The 16760-nt window shown below is 39.3% G+C and overlaps 1 protein-coding gene across 1 annotated transcript in view; it reads left to right on the forward strand.

The window, feature by feature from the left end:
* Positions 1-16760, forward strand: part of LOC132998618 (E3 SUMO-protein ligase PIAS1-like) — a 55130-nt gene that overhangs the window by 36099 nt on the left and 2271 nt on the right. Inside the window, exons 3-12 of the mRNA XM_061068345.1 lie at positions 6984-7068; positions 7164-7302; positions 7417-7551; positions 8070-8175; positions 8829-8902; positions 9209-9369; positions 10632-10765; positions 12040-12262; positions 13306-13445; positions 14310-14350. Coding sequence (XP_060924328.1) covers positions 6984-7068; positions 7164-7302; positions 7417-7551; positions 8070-8175; positions 8829-8902; positions 9209-9369; positions 10632-10765; positions 12040-12262; positions 13306-13445; positions 14310-14350 — 1238 coding nt within the window. The remainder of the gene's footprint in view (positions 1-6983; positions 7069-7163; positions 7303-7416; positions 7552-8069; positions 8176-8828; positions 8903-9208; positions 9370-10631; positions 10766-12039; positions 12263-13305; positions 13446-14309; positions 14351-16760) is intronic.

Raw genomic sequence — 16760 nt, forward strand, 5'->3', positions numbered from 1 at the left:
CACAGGGACACAAGCCTGGTCCTAATGAGACACAACTGTGGCTGTCCACAATGAATGTCAATGCAAAGTCCTTAGGAGGATAACTGCAAGCATGTGTGTGTTTGTGTGTGTGTGTGTGTGTGGTATCACTTATTCAAAGAGCTGTTTAAGGGTTAAGACTTGTAGTTAAGGGATAGGGTTAAGCATTTATTTATTATGGTTGGAGTGGCTAGAGAATACATTATTCCAATGATTGTCCTCACTAAGATAGAAGTACACATGTGTGTGTGTGGGTGTGGGTTTGTGTGTGTGTGTGTTTTTGGGTGTGTGTGTGGTGTGCTAAACACAGAAAAAGTAGCAACACCACTAACAAGTTAATAAACTCCAGCTGGGCTTTGTTGTGAGGCTGTGGAGCTGAGCACATTCTCTGAAGCTTAGCTCACACGTCTTCTCTTCAAACCTGAACTCACAACCAAGGCTTTTCTTGTTTTTTATTTACTGTAAGGTCAAAATCAACATGGCAAGAAAATGCAAATGCTCCATTATAGCTGGTATTGATAGCCACAATGTAAATACAGACCAAAACCGAGCCTCCTCCATATTTCTTCCCTGACACACTCTAAAAGTGCTGGATTATAGTGTAGCTGTAGGAGAATGTGTATAAAAATCTCAATCTTAATTTAATTAGGGTCTTGAGACCAGATGTGACAAAACAGGCTCTTAAATCCAGCTGTAGGGAGCAGGGTGCAATACTTATTTTGACTATTAGACTTTTAGCCTGTATCTAAATAATCTTTGTCTTTTTTGATTATAGTCTAAGGCTCTATAACAATTTCAAAATGATCCGTTTTTATGGCAAACTGGTGAAATGGATCACCAGTTCCTGTCAAATGCTCCAAGTGAGACCCTTCAATCAGGGAATTTGTGTTTTTAAAACGTATTTCTGGGCTAGAAACATGATGCCAGGGGTTCCGCGAAAAGTTTCCAGATTCATCCATTCAAATTATCACCATATCTGGCTATAAACACACGGAAATAATCTCTTTCTAAGACATTTTATTGTGCTGTTCTACCCATAAATAGCTAAATGTTCAATTATTTAAAGGGACATACATGAGGAGGGGTTCCTGTAATATGTTCTGTCTCGGGTACTCGGCCAAAAAAAAAAAGGAGACACTTAACCCGAGAACGAATGCTGAATGTACATTTTCACGCTGAAGAACCAGATGTTTGTGTTTTTTTTGTCTTGTGTGAAAGTGGCTTCATACAAGTGTTAATTTAACTTAAGTTACCATAGTTTATGTTGTCGTTAAACTGCTTTGATAAGTCTTTCTAGTTTAAATTAAGGTAAAGTACATATTAATTAGATTATAACCTGTAAATTGGACGGACCAAATATTAGAAATATTTCACAGTATATAGTTTTATTCATGATACATATTAAAATGGCAACTAAGTGTAGATTCTGGTTCTTCCGTGTGTTTTTTTTTCTGTGTAGAGGTCATTTCCCCATCTGTTACCCTTCCCACCATCTGTCTCTCCAACACATACATTTTACATGACAAAGCAGAGTAAATGCAGCAGTATAGTGGCTGGTATGATAAACAGTCACTGCACTGTGGCCTTTTCTCAATGTGCACTTTTAAGTTTGCGATAATAACACATTTAAGATTGTAAGATTGTAAAAACACTTGGATTTCTTTTAATGCTGGATACAGTTCATCGCAAAGAATCTCGTTTGAAATCTGTAAAATGATTTTAACACCCTGTAGAAAAGCGACCGGATTTGATTTCACCCTAAACCAGACAGCAAGGTCACATCAGCTCTGTGATGTTTAGTCAGAACAAACTCTTGCCGTACTCCGTGATGCGTAGCTGGAGATTTGCATTGCTATAAGCTCTTATTTGTTTATTGTAATTAGGCCAGTTTTTCTCAAAATTAATGTCCTATTGATTTACATGCAGTGGTAAAAACAATTCTGCTCTCAGCGTTGCTAATTCGGTGTCTTTTTCCCAGTGACGTTAAGTAGAGGCCTAATTTATTGAAAGTATTCTGTACGTGATAAAAGTAAGTGAATTAAAAAGAAACATTTTTTATCAGTGTGAAACTTTAAAGGCCTGTTTTTCGTCTTGATTCTGTTTTCTGTTATTTTCTTGTTCTGAGCCAGTGAAGCTGTTTGCTCCTGTTTCCAGTTTAGATTCATATTTAACTCACAGATATGTTTTTTACAGATCTTCTCATCAAACTCTGAAGGTGCATTTCCTAAAAGGTCAAACTGTCTCTTTAAATGTTATCTGACACAAGCAGCCATGATTAGGTAAAGGCTGGTACATTTCTGAGCTGCTACCATAGTCTGTATCTAAAGATGGAAATGACTGCTCCCTAAAAGTAAAGTCAAAGCATCTCAATTGCCCTCTGGTGGCTTGCTGCAGTAGAGGTCATAGACCCCACCTTCTCAATGTTAACAGATGGGACACGGACCAAACTGGACTCTTGCTCCAAATGGCGTCATCGTTGCAAGATGGCAGCGTTCCAATCTGGGATGTTTTGACAGTAACAGGAAGTGGAGACTCATCCTATATATACAGTCCATGGCGATGCCTCATATCTTTCAGTTTTGTATAATAAGGTTTCAGATAAATGAAAATAGTATAAAGTTAGTCAAACACTGCGTTTAAAGGAGTTTGCATGCAGTAGTTGTGTGTGTGAGTGTGTGTGTGTGAGAGGGAGAGAGTGTTAGAGAGAGGAAGACATCTATCAAAGCCCATTTCAACCCTTTTCATATCTCCTAATCACACACATTGAAACGCCAGAAACAATTCCACTGCCAGAGAGAGAGAGAGAGAGAGAGGAGTGAGTGAGAGAGAGTGAGAGAGAGAGCAAGGCAGGACAGAATGAGAGAGTGAGAGAGCACTTTTCTATTTATAGCCCGTGTGCCCAGAGAGGAGGAGGAGGAAGGCTCGCTGTTTGTTCGAAAGCTCGCTGGGTGCATATGATTTTTTGTTTCTGCGTTACACAGGCTGCCACTCAGAAGATGCAGGAGCAGAAACATACCATAAACCAACGCCATGCAAATCATATAGCATGTGGGTGGAGAGATGGGTCATTACTGGGAAAAACACACGGCTGTTTGAAAGGCTGATGAGAGGAGGAACATGACTGGTCCAGTAATCAGTGCAGAACTGAAGGCTTTGTCCCCCCCTCTCATCAGCCTACATGGAAATAAATTACCCCTCTGTGTGTGTTAGTGTTAGTTCCTGTACTTATCTTCAGTGGTGGGAAGTAACGAAGTAGAAATACTTTGTTACTGTACTTAAGTAGATTTTTCACGTGTCTGTACTTTACTTGAGTTTTTTATTTTCTTGACGACTTTTTACTTTTACTCGTTACATTTGAACAAAAATATGTGTACTTTCTACTTCTTACATTCTCAAACTGGCTCGTTACTTGAGCAGCGGAGGTTGACGCACCTCTCTCTCTCTCTCTCTCTCTCTCTCTCTCTCTCTCTCTCTCTCTCTCTCTCTCTCTCTCTCTCCCTCTCTCTCTCTCTCTCTCTCTCATCCAGGGTTCAAAATTTGTAAAATTATACATTACATACATTATATTCATATTGTTGTTATAATTTTTCAGTCAGTGTCTGTATAGGACTACTATAAAAAGCACTTTGTACTTTTACTTAGTACATTTCAAGACCAGATACTTTTGATACTTAAGTACATTTCAACACCAGATACTTTTGATACTTAAGTACATTTCAACACCAGATACTTTTGATAATTAAGTACTTTAAATATGAGCTACTTTAAGACTTTTACTCAAGTCATTTTCTGACGGGTGACTTTTACTTTTACCGAAGTCACTTTCAGGTAAGATATCTGTACTTTTACTCAAGTATGGCTTTCAAGTACTTTATACACCACTGCTTATCTTATATCTTTCTTATATCTTTGTGTGTGAGGACCGTTTTAAGCACTGACCCCACAGAGTGAGGACATTTTTGTAAAGTGAGGTCCTCACTTTTTCAACGGGCTGTTTGAGGGTTCAGATTTGGTTTTAGGTTTAGAATCAGGTTCAGGTCCAGGTTAGGGATTTAGTTTGGATTGGTTAAAGTTAGGATAAGGGGCTAGGGAATAGATAGATAGATAGATAGATAGATAGATAGATAGATAGATAGATAGATAGATAGATAGATAGATAGATAGATAGATAGATAGATAGATAGATAGATAGATAGATAGATAGATAGATAGATAGATAGATAGAGTACTTTATTCATCCCCGAAGGGAAATTAAGTTGTCATAGCAGCCAGTATATTTGAATACAATAAAATACATACATTACAATACAATAAAATTAAAAATATTGAGGTAGAAATAATAAAAAAACAGAAGCACAAGATAAAATACAATAAAATAGGTAGATAAGGTGCAGTGGCAAGATGATGGTAAAAGTACTGATGATATGATGGTAATGGTATTGTTAGACAGTATATAAGAATAGTACAGTATATATAGTATATAATATAACATAATATATATTTATATATGATAGTGATAGAATGTATTGTGTCTATGAGGGTCCTCACTAAGATAGAAGTATAAGTGTGTGTGTTTGGATCACACACACAGCTGTCACTCACTGATAATTCAACGTTGCTTCAAGAAAATTAAAGCCACCATCATGATTCATTAAAGGTAATTCTTTATCTCATCGTCCCCACTCATCCACGTAGCCTGGAGGCCAAAAGAGATTCAGCAATTATGTTTCACAAAATAAGACGTGCGCGCACACACACACACACACACACACACACACACACACACACACACACAGGGAATAAAACATCCCAGTGTTTTAACGGTGGCTGTGGTCTGTAATTCTTAATCACCACTGTGGGAAGCATCCAGTGGTGAAGGCGGAAAGCTTCTGCACGATGGAGAGTTTGGAAAGCTTCACCTCAAAAACTAAAAGTCTCAATATCTGTCCGGCCTGAGTCAGAATTTTAAAATTAATGTATGATGCACTGTAGAGTAATCTCCTGACATCATATGGAGGGGCTGTTTGTGAGAATGTTCAAGTAAGAGGCTCTGCACGGTCCCTAATTAAAACCCTACTAGCACTACATCGACTTTAAAAGGTCCAACCACACACACAAGTTTCGAATTTTGTTCTTTTTGTTCTATAAAATGAAAGATTAATACAGTGTGAGCAAGTCCCAGTAGTGTACAGTATAGGTGCATCATTAAAGGCCACAGACATCCAGCAGGCTGCTCTCTCTCTCTCTCTCTTACCCTCTGGCAGACGGTGCAGGATTAGGGCTGCACGTACGACCAGACTCTAGAACAGCTTTTATCACCAGGCCATCAGGTTTCCAAACTCATAATTCAACCCACGTGCACAAATCCTCTGCATATCTGTTACCTGCCTGTTTGTTTACTCACTTCTGAATATTTTAACACTGATTTACTATACAGTTTGTGCTTATTACTTTGGTTTTACACTTGCATCCTGTCACGTATATTGTATTGTATCAGACTTTTTATATATTGAGCTCTTTAACTTTCTTTGAATTAAATTTCCTCTTTCTTTTTCTTACATTATATCCTTTATTATGTCCTTAACCTGTCCTTGTCCAACACGTTTCATTCTATCGTTTCCCCTGTTTTAATTATTTTCTTTTTAACTTTTAACTGACATGTGACTTATTAACTTGAAACTTGAACTGGAAAAGTTGAAACTACAGTAATGTTTGATTTTGGAGGTTCATTATTAACCTAACTGAGACTTTTTTGTTGAATGCAAAAACTGTTTTTGTTGAATATATATTTATCTAAACAAACAAATGTGACACAGTTTTAGCTTTACTGCTGGTGAGTGTATTTTTTTAAGCTTTTGACAGGTTTGCTTTTCCACTTGATTCCAGTCTTAATGCTAAGCTAAGTTAATCACCTCTCACCTTTATTTTGAACACAGACATATTCCTCCGATATTCCTTTCAGTACAAATACAGAACACAGTCAGATTCTAACCCTCTCGTCTCCTTGTTTCATGCTAAAAAACAAACTTGTCTCGCCTTTGCAAAACTGCTGTCTCTTTAATGGAGGTTGGGTTAGAAGCAGCAGTTATTTCTAGCACCTGTGGGTGGGCCTATAAATAGAACATGCACACACACACATTTTCTTCTTCGTCTTCACCTCTGTGTGAGCTCGTGCGGTTTTCATGTCCAGGTGTTCTTTAACTTTTGAAATTTTTATTACATGGTGCAAGAGACACGGCTGTGCACACACCTCTTTCTCTCTTCCCTCTATGTGCATTCAGTCAGTGTTGGATTGTTCTTCTCTGTTCATGCTAATGCTCTGTCTTACTTGGTTTGCTCTTCCTGATCCCAGTGTGTATGTCTGTGTGTTGTTTTCTATACAATTTTAATATAATAATTGTAGAAATGTATTGTATCAGTAACAATAATGATTATAATCATAGTTTAGCGAAGAGTATGAGGAGAGAGGTTCAAGAAAATACGATATAATAACAAAAAGAATAAACTTATAATGAGAACAAATATTGAGAATTTTATAATTATTTTAAAATCCTAATAAAAATCATTATAATCTTGATAATCTCAGAAATAAATACATAAAATAAATAAGAGAATAGAAAGAAAAACAAGCGGTGTTAATTATTACTGTATTTGGTCTTGTCGCTACCAATTTTGTTTATAATACCAGTAAATAATAACCATATCTTTTATGATAATTTCCTCACAATAACCATAAAAATAACTATCAATAATAATATTTATTGTCATTAAAATGTTACCGTCATGGAGCGGCAGGAACATTCGGGCAGGACCCACTAAGTTATTGTTTCACAATAACACAATTCAAACTTGTAATTGTAAGAAACGTTGGAGAGCAGAACATAACTCTTCGTTGTTTTTCCGATGTAATTTTCACAGTTATTAAAACTGAATCTCCTTTCTTTCTTCTCTCTCTCTCTTTGTAGCTTCAGACAACAGCCAGCGGTTTCAGGAGACATGTTTCGCCTTCGCATTAACACCACAGCAAGTCCAGCAGATCAGCAGCTCCATGTAAGGCCGCTCTGTCGATGGTTTTATGAATCATTCATGAGGTGTACGTGTCCTGCAGATGTGTGGTGGTAAACTTGTGTCCTCTGTGCTCACAGGGACATCTCGGGGACCAAATGTGATTTCTCAGTTCAAGTTCAGTTGCGGTTTTGCCTGTCGGAGACGAGCTGTCCTCAGGAAGACCACTTTCCACCCAACCTCTGCGTGAAAGTCAACGGGAAGCCATGTAACCTGCCGGTGAGCAGCTGTGACTTAAACACGGAATAAACACACAAAACAGTTCGTGCCACTGGATGAGAAACTTATGTAATATATAATGTAATGTTTCTAATATTGATTTCTGTTATCCAGGGTTATCTTCCTCCAACCAAAAACGGTGTCGAGCCCAAGCGGCCCAGCCGGGCCATCAACATTACCTCACTGGTCAGATTGTCCACCACTGTCCCCAATACCATCGTGGTGTCGTGGACCGCGGAAATCGGAAGGGTAAGAACCAGAGTCTTTCTCAACTTCTAATTAAGTAACGATAGCGGAACAAAAACTGTAAAATATAAATAAATAAATAACAGTTGTTTGTTAAATTTAGGGCTAATCTGACAAATGAGCATTTAATTATGGAGCAAAGTGAGAAAATTCATTGAAAACCTTGGATGTTTGAATTTAATCCTACGTGAAGGCTGAGGTTGCAGTTTTGATATTTATTTTCTCCAATGTTGACTTATAAAGAGGTGGGTGGAGCCTGACCCGCCATCTGCAGATAGACAGTAGAGGGCAGTAAAGGAAACATCTCATGATAGAGGGTCACGTGTCAATTTACAGTGTAAAAGTTCTTATTCCCTCTGTCCTTCCTTCCTCTGGTACAGTGACCTTGAGTAAAACCGTTTGAAGGACAGTCTCTGAAACTGGCTCAGAACGCAGACGCTGGCAAACACAAACTGTCTCTCTGTGGGATTTACACTTTGTCACTTTGCCCATGATCATTGTGTTGTCCTGTGTGTCTGCAGAGTTACTCCATGGCAGTGTACCTGGTGAAGCAGCAGTCGTCCACAGCGTTGTTGCAGAGACTACGGGCGAAAGGCATCAGAAACCCAGACCACTCCAGAGCGCTCAGTAAGCACTGGCCTTCTCTTATCTTGTCAAGTACATCTGTAATTAAATAACATACTATATTAATATCAACATTCCATTACATACTATAAGATTATCTATCAATATTGACATTATTAAGACACTTCTGATCTGCATTTCGAAACTCGCTTCCACTAAAACTGTTTTGTAATTCACGTTTGTTGTTAACTACAGAAGAAACAGTAAAGTGAAGTATTATTATAACCTCAAAGATGAACTGATTAGATTTGCGTGATCAAAGACAAAGGTCCTTGTCACCTTATATAATTCTGGAGGCGTACAAGCCCCAGAACAGTATTCTAGTTAATGATTTTTCTTTCATTACGTTTTATTGAACGCTTGTTAAGTCTTGTCTGTTTGATGACCAGCTGAAAGAAGCTGGTGGTGAAATGAGTTTTTCATCATAACGTTCGATCTCATTGTAGTAATAATGCTTTTAAGATATTTATACATCTATATATATATATACTGTCTACTATATAAAGTAATTCAGGTACAGAGGTGATTCATTCAGCCCCACACAGATTGAGGAACTTCATTCGCGGAGTTGCAACCTGAAACAAGAAACTGAGAGTTTGTAAGAATCCTGCAGCAGCTTCTGTGCCTCACGTGTGTTTTCTGCTTCTTTTCTCCAGTCAAAGAGAAGCTAACAGCCGACCCAGACAGTGAAATAGCCACGACCAGCCTTCGAGTGTCGCTGCTCTGCCCGGTAAGCATGCCCCCCCCCCCTGCTCCTTATGAACTGAGGCCAGTGTTTAGAGATCCAGTCAGGCCCAAACATGTCCGTCCATTCTTCTCCTTGTTTCCTTGTCCCTGAATATGACTCAACAGGCCTTCATGTGCTTACCTCCTGGTAAAATGCACGATCCTGTCAAATTGTCATCTCACCCCTATCAAATATTTTGTTTTCCATGTGGGTTTGGCATGTTTGTGCATTTTTTGTGTGGAACCTCCATCATCCCTGCTGCGTGTTTCATCCTCATGCCCTGACTACATGTTTGTGCTCACTGTGCAGCTGGGGAAGATGCGGCTGATGATCCCATGCCGGGCGCTGACATGCTCCCACCTGCAGTGCTTCGACGCCACGCTCTACATCCAGATGAACGAGAAGAAGCCCACCTGGGTTTGTCCTGTGTGCGACAAGAAGGGTCCGTACGAACACCTCATCATCGACGGGTAGGTCACCAAACCCTCACCTGCACGTGACCTGCTGGGAAATAATGCAAAGAAAGTTCAGAAAACTGCTTATTAAATGTGATGCTGTTACTTCTTCCCTTCTACAGAGGGCAGGACACTCTGTAAACTCATAAGACTCTTTAAAATAGTTTTAGGGAAATATGTTTATCAACTTTCTTGCTGGGAGTCAGGTCAGATTTCTTTATATAGCCTGATAAAAACAACAGGCGTTGAGCCAAAGTACAAACATGCCAAAGGAAAGGCCATACGAATATAAATAAAAAATCAAACTGTTCAAAAGAAAGATGCAGTGACAGACACCAAGATAAAAGTAAATAAGATCAAATAAAGACAAACAGAAGCAGAAAATGAGACAGAGTTAAAAGCAAGATTAAAAAGGGGACAACACTCTCCAGGAAGTCAGTGTTGGTTGTAGCTTCATAGTAACAGAAAGAGATGGTTTCAGATTCATTTGTTCCCGTAACGACAAACGGTTCCCAAACTATATCATCCAATAAGAAATGAAGTAACAAACACTTTGACAAAACTGAACTGAATCGTCTTTCTGACTCTTTTTTGGGAGCTTTCACTTCCATCTTGTGGGCTTCCTCAGTTCTACTTTAGTCAAGTCTAAGAATAGGAAGTAGATGATTGGTTTCCGTTAAACTGAAATGTTAAACTCCCTGATCTTAACTGACTTTCACACTGAATACAAATCTTTTAAAAATCCATTATTTGTCATTATGCTGTAAATTTGCAATGTCCAACAGAGTTCATGTTTATTTTATGTTTTGAAAGAAAACAACTCGACTCATCATCTCTAACTATTTTATATACGATCATCTCAAAACGGGGAGATCCACAAAAACACAGAAACAAATTCTTTACATCTCATCATGTGTCATCTTTTGAAGGAAATATTTGTTATGAGCATCTTACCGGGTTCAAAACGATACGGTTGTTGTCTGCTTTGGTGAAATCAGCAGCTGAAGTCAATTTGGACTCAAGCAGAAAAATAAATTGAGGATTAAAAACTTCTCAGACTTCTGTGGCAGCAGATTCTCTGCATCTTTCAAATGTTCACATCACTCTCTCAGCCACATCTAAAGCCTGCGGGTGGTTTGTGATATATATCAGTAGTACAACATCAGAAGAATAAAGCTGGAGTGTTGCCTTTGTTTAAAAAAACACCAATCTGTGTGTTTGTGTACATTGTAAATGTGTGTGTCTGTGTGTGAATGTCATCTTATCTTTGTTCTCAGGCTTTTCGTGGAGATCCTCAACAGCTGCTTGGACTGTGATGAGATCCAGTTTAAAGAGGATGGCAGCTGGGCCCCCATGAGGTCAAAGAAGGAAGTGCAGGAGGTGTCGTCTGGTTCTTACAACGGCGTGGATGGTGAGACGGGGCGTGAGGGGTGGATGGAGACAGGGTGGGGGGGCGGGCGGGGGGTAAACAGAAATGTTGTTTCTACATTGCAGCTGTGTGAAGAGGGTGGAAGTGATTTAATGAGGATTAAAGAGACGTGGTGAGAAGAGGGAGAAGGTGCTCTTACATCCTTTGTTTATGCATTGTCAGTTTTCATTTAGTGAAGCATCAGTCATGAGGCCACGGAGTAAACTGCTCGTCTCCATAGTAACAAACATATTGTATCTTCTACGAGAGCAGGGGGGTGGGGGGGGGGGGGTGTATGTGCTCACATGTCTCAGCTGCACTTTGTTTTCATAAAACCATAAACATAAAATGGTAAACATTCGCACAAATACAAACCCATGTCCCTCTCTCTGTCTCTCTCTCTCTCTCTCTCTCTGTCTCTCTCTCTGTCTCTGTCTCTGTCTCTCTCTCTGTCTCTCTCTCTGTCTCTCTCTCTGTCTCTCTCTCTGTCTCTGTCTCTGTCTCTGTTCCTCTCTCTGTCTCTGTCTCTGTCTCTGTCTCTGTCTCTCTCTCTGTCTCTCTCTCTGTCTCTCTCTCTCTCTGTCTCTCTCTCTCTGTCTCTGTCTCTGTCTCTGTCTCTGTCTCTGTCTCTGTCTCTGTTCCTCTCTCTGTCTCTGTCCCTCTCTCTGTCTCTCTCTCTGTCTCTCTCTCTGTCTCTCTCTCTGTCTCTGTCTCTCTGTCTCTGTCTCTGTCTCTGTCTCTGTCTCTGTCTCTCTCTCTGTCTCTCTCTCTGTCTCTCTCTCTGTCTCTCTCTCTGTCTCTCTCTCTGCCTCTCTCTCTGTCTCTGTCTCTCTGTCTCTGTCTCTCTCTCTGTCTCTGTCTCTGTCTCTCTCTCTGTCTCTCTCTCTCTCTCTCTCTGTCTCTTGTCTCTGTCTCTTGTCTCTGTCTCTGTCTCTGTCTCTGTCTCTGTCTCTGTCTCTGTCTCTGTCTCTGTCTCTGTCTCTGTCTCTGTCTCTGTCTCTCTCTCTGTCTCTCTCTCTGTCTCTCTGTCTGTCTCTCTCTCTCTCTCTCTCTGTCTCTGTCTCTCTCTCTCTCTGTCTCTCTCTCTGTCTCTCTCTCTGCCTCTCTCTCTGTCTCTGTCTCTGTCTCTCTCTCTGTCTCTCTCTCTGCCTCTCTGTCTCTGTCTCTGTTCCTCTCTCTGTCTCTGTCTCTGTTCCTCTCTCTGTCTCTGTCTCTCTCTCTGTTCCTCTCTCTCTCTCTGTCTCTCCCTCTCTCTCTCTCTCTCTGTCTCACTCCAGGTTCGTGCCGGACGTCCTCGGGATCAGATCAGCGGAGTTCCTCGTCCTCCAGCCACGGCGACGGCGGCAGAAACTGCAAGAAAGTGGAAGTGATCGATTTGACCCTGGACAGCTCCTCAGATGAGGAAGAGCAGGATTCGTCGTCGCCGCCCCCCCCGCCCCCTCCGGCCAAAAGACCGTGTCCCTCCATGTCTCCGCCCTCGCCGCCCCTCAGCACCAAAGGGTGAGAGACACACGTGGAGACTGTGATTTCACCTCCGCTCTCATTTTGGATGTCATTAAATGTGGAAATGAGGCTCATTTTCACTGCTCGCATGGGTGGATGTGCTTCTAAATTTTCAATGATTCATGAGTTGAAACACACGAGTATCTTTAACAATTCCACATCAACAGCACTCGCAGTGAGCAGCCGGGAGGGCTGACTGAGACATAATGTGTCTTAACTTTATTCTGAGGGTTTGTACAGATCTAAAAAAGAGCCGAGTTTCCAAAACAACAAGAAGTACAAGTGCATCAAACAAAAAATGTGGAATATGGCCAAAATAGCCACTAAATGCAAGATAGCAGGCTTCCTGTTGTGTTTTTCCAATTGCACCTGAGACTTTTTTGTTTGTCTGGTCATGATACACCTGTGTATCGATTTTTGTGAAGATCGGTCAATGGGAGCACCTTCCGGGGGTCTCGGGGGGTCTCGGGGGGGGCACCGTTGACCCATTTTGCGACGCCCATTGAAAATTCCTTCAGAATACGTAAATTTTCACCACTTTCCAACTTTCTGCAAATTTTGGTAAGAAGTTGAGCATGTTAAAGCCCTCAAAAAGCCAATTCATTTGCCTGAATAATAATAATAATAATAATAATAATCCTTACAATTTCAATAGGGTCTCACCAGACATCTTTGATGTCTGTGCTCGGGCCCTAATAAATGTATTTGCTTTCATCACGAGCAGTGAAATAAACACTTGACAAACCTGGATCATGAAGGATTGTTAACTCTCACCTCACAAACAAAACCTGGCTGAGGATTTGAATCCATGCTCATTGAGACTTTAACAACAGCGTCTTGTTTCAAATTAAAATTCATTATGTGCATCGTTTGACTTAAATGAGTCGTGACTGTTATTGTTCGGAGGTTTGTTTGGAGCTCAGCGGAGGAGACGGCACGCCCCGTGACTTCCCATCAAACACCACGTGAAATTTAAAGTCTAATTATAATTTAATTGGCTCTTAATCTATGAAACTGTCCCTGTGTGTGTCTGTCTTCAGAGTGTTAAACCTGCACCACCAGGCCTCTCCGGTGAGCTGCACCCCCACTATGCCAGCGATGGACACGAGCTACATCCCTCCTGTGCCCCCCCTTATCCAGGATTACAGACCCTACTACCACCAACCCAACGACCTCTCAGGTAAACACAGTCACACACATCAGGATGTAGTAACATTTATTCGTAATAACTAATTTGAGTCAGAGTAATAGGACATTCAGGTACTTTGATCTTATTGCCTTTAAAAGTTAGAAATGCTTCCTTTGCAAAGCAGGTCCATATTTACATTACTTCATAATTTGCAGTCATCTGATGTTCACACTAGGTCGCAGTTCTCTTTAGATAAAACATTGATCACTGAGAGTTTTCAGACATCTCTTTAGTCTAGTCTAGTCTTTGTTTACAGCACTTTAATACCAGCGTTGGTCTTTATCGCCACAATCACTAGGATCTTGTTTTTCCAGGTTTTGATCTTCGTCAGCGTCTTCTCCTTGTCCTCCTCTTATTCATCCTGTGATATTTGTAATCTTCCAGTTGTTAATGTCCGTTACAAGTTAGAAACGTCATTAAGACGCCTTCTCGCTCACAGAAAATAATCTGGAAAATGTCCTTCTGTATTCTCACATGGACTCAACTTTTACGAGGAGGCTGAAGGGAAAAAGTTCCAGAAATACAATATCATACATCAGCAGTACAGTAAATCCTCCTCCCTGAAAAAGATATATGTTTTAAATGAACTATTGAAATAAATTCAGAGAGGTTTTGAATCATTAATATGATTCTTTTGGCAGTTTTTGAGTCAATATCAATCATCCCAGACAGGTAGAGCTGATTATGAGGAAACTTCAAATTAAATCTAAAAGTACGTGAGGGGTGTGGATAACCTTTGAACCCAAAAGTTAGGCAGACACAGATTATACATTTATATACAATTTAAATCTTGAATTAAATTAACAAGTTTTTGTGGATATTCATAACTGACTCTTGCTTGTTCTTGATTTGCAGAGTTGAACTTCTTCTCTTTTCTTCAAGGGGACAATCATCAGGTACGTGAACGCTGAGTCACATTCTGAGGAGTTGCTATATCACTTCTGCTTGAAGTGAAAGTCGCGGAAACCCGAGGCCACAGTTTGTTTTAGAATAACATGCACCTGCTGAAAAACAAAGTAAACTTAGCATAACCATCGATGGAATATCCCTCAGTCAGTGTTAATCACCTGAGATTGAAAAACAAATTTGAATCCTGGTATTTAGTGAATTTGCTGTAACTCAACCTCCTGGAACGCTGTGTATCTGCTTCAGGAGAAATGAGAGAGAGACATTTGACATGTGATGGTCACTCTACAGTTACTGTTGGGCTGAACTCACTGAAGCAGTTATACAACATCTCCCGATCCCTGAAGTCCTCCCCTTTTATTCTGCTGTTATTTGAAATCAATAATTCAAAGAGTTGGTTCTCACAAACGACCAAAAAAAAAAGAAAAAAGTTCTCTTACCTTCAGAGATGATGAGATTTCTGCAGCCCCCTCATCACAAGGAGGGTGAATAGACTTTCACATGAGGCTCCGACTGTATAAAAAATTACATTTAAATCAATTTAGCAGCAGCTGCATTTCTAGAATCAATACCCTTGTAACTGTGGTTAGTCCACAGACTGCATTAGAACTGCTTTCTCCCAACAGATAAAAATAGCCCCGTATTCAATGTGTAAATGGATTTTTCTGTGGTTTAACAGTAACATTGTCCCTGGAAAAGATGCTGCTGTTTAAATTCCAATGTCGTTAGCAGAGGACCACGAAAGAGAATACAGAGGAAACCCAGACTATAGACTGTAAAGATGGACGACATTTCTCTGATTCCTCCCACTATTCAGAAATGATGCCAAAAACAACTGAGATACAAAAGCTGCCATCTTGCACATTTGGAGCCACAGTCAGCAGCTGTCAATCATGTGATAGATAGATAGATAGATAGATAGATAGATAGATAGATAGATAGATAGATAGATAGATAGATAGATAGATAGATAGATAGATAGATTGATAGATAGATAGATAGATAGATAGATAGATAGATAGATAGATAGATAGATAGATAGATAGATAGATAGATAGATAGATAGATAGATAGATAGATAGATAGATAGATAGATAGATAGATAGATAGATAGATAGATAGATAGATAGATAGATAGATAGATAGATAGATTACTTTATTCATCCCCGAAGGGAAATTAAGTTGTCATAGCAGCCGGTATATTTGAATACAATAAAATACAATACAATAGAATAAAATAAAAAATATTGAGGTAGAAAGAATAAAAAACAGAAACACAAGATAAATAGGTAGATAAGGTGCAGTGGCAAGATGATGGTAATAGTACTGATGATATGATGGTAATGTTATTGTTAGACAGTATATAAAAATAGTACAGTATATATAGTATATAATATAACATAATATATATTTATTTATGATAGTAATTATACCAATATAATAGCAGTATATAGTAATAATAATAATGGCAGCAACAGTATATATAATAATAATAGTAGTAATAATATAATATAGTAATTATAATTATAACATGTACACATGTATAAATATGTGTATATAGACTTATATATACAAAGAATATACAGAGAGTATGATATAATATATGATATATAGTAGAGGTATAAATATAAGTATTTGACTATACAATAGGTAATATAATATACTATGAGTGTAAGAATATGTAGAATCAAATAACTAAACAAACACTTGGACATACCTCTTTGTGATACTACCTCAAATGATATTTAGAAGAAATTAATTTGTACTTTTTAGTTTGGTCCATGTCCCATCCATTAACACGGAGGATGTGGAGTTTATGACCTATACTGCAGCCAGCCAGCAGGTGGCGATCAAGATGCTTTGGCTTCACTTGAAGGGAGCTGTCATATTGTCCATCTTTATAAACTGTCTATGGCTCAGACAAATAAAAATATAAATACTGGAACAGCTTGACACAACAGGACAGTATTTATTCTTTTGAAATATCGTCTGCTTCTCATTCATTAGTTCCATTCAGTTTCTTCTAGTTACTTCATTTCTAGTTTTCAGTCCAAATTCTCGAAGTATCTTTGTAATTAAAGAAATACTGTAAACGGAGTCAGAACACGTGAGCTGCTCCGTCTCTTCCTCTGATGTGTCCACTAAGCTGCTGAGAGGAAGTGAGAAAACACAGATAAGAAAAGGGCGGGGTCGTCTCCCGTTGCTGCCGATGACATCACTTTTGTCTCCGTGGTGACGGGCTGACAGACGACCTGTCAGCGTGAATGAATCTGTTCATCGGTACACAGGAAGCAGCACAGAGAGCAAATCCAATTTGACAGATTCACATTAACTATCTCCGTGAACAGCGTTAACAAATGTTTTAATGGAACAAAGTAAAATATGAATGTTTGATGGAGT

The sequence above is a fragment of the Limanda limanda genome, chromosome 3 (assembly GCF_963576545.1).
Source record: "Limanda limanda chromosome 3, fLimLim1.1, whole genome shotgun sequence".
Taxonomy (NCBI): domain Eukaryota; kingdom Metazoa; phylum Chordata; class Actinopteri; order Pleuronectiformes; family Pleuronectidae; genus Limanda; species Limanda limanda.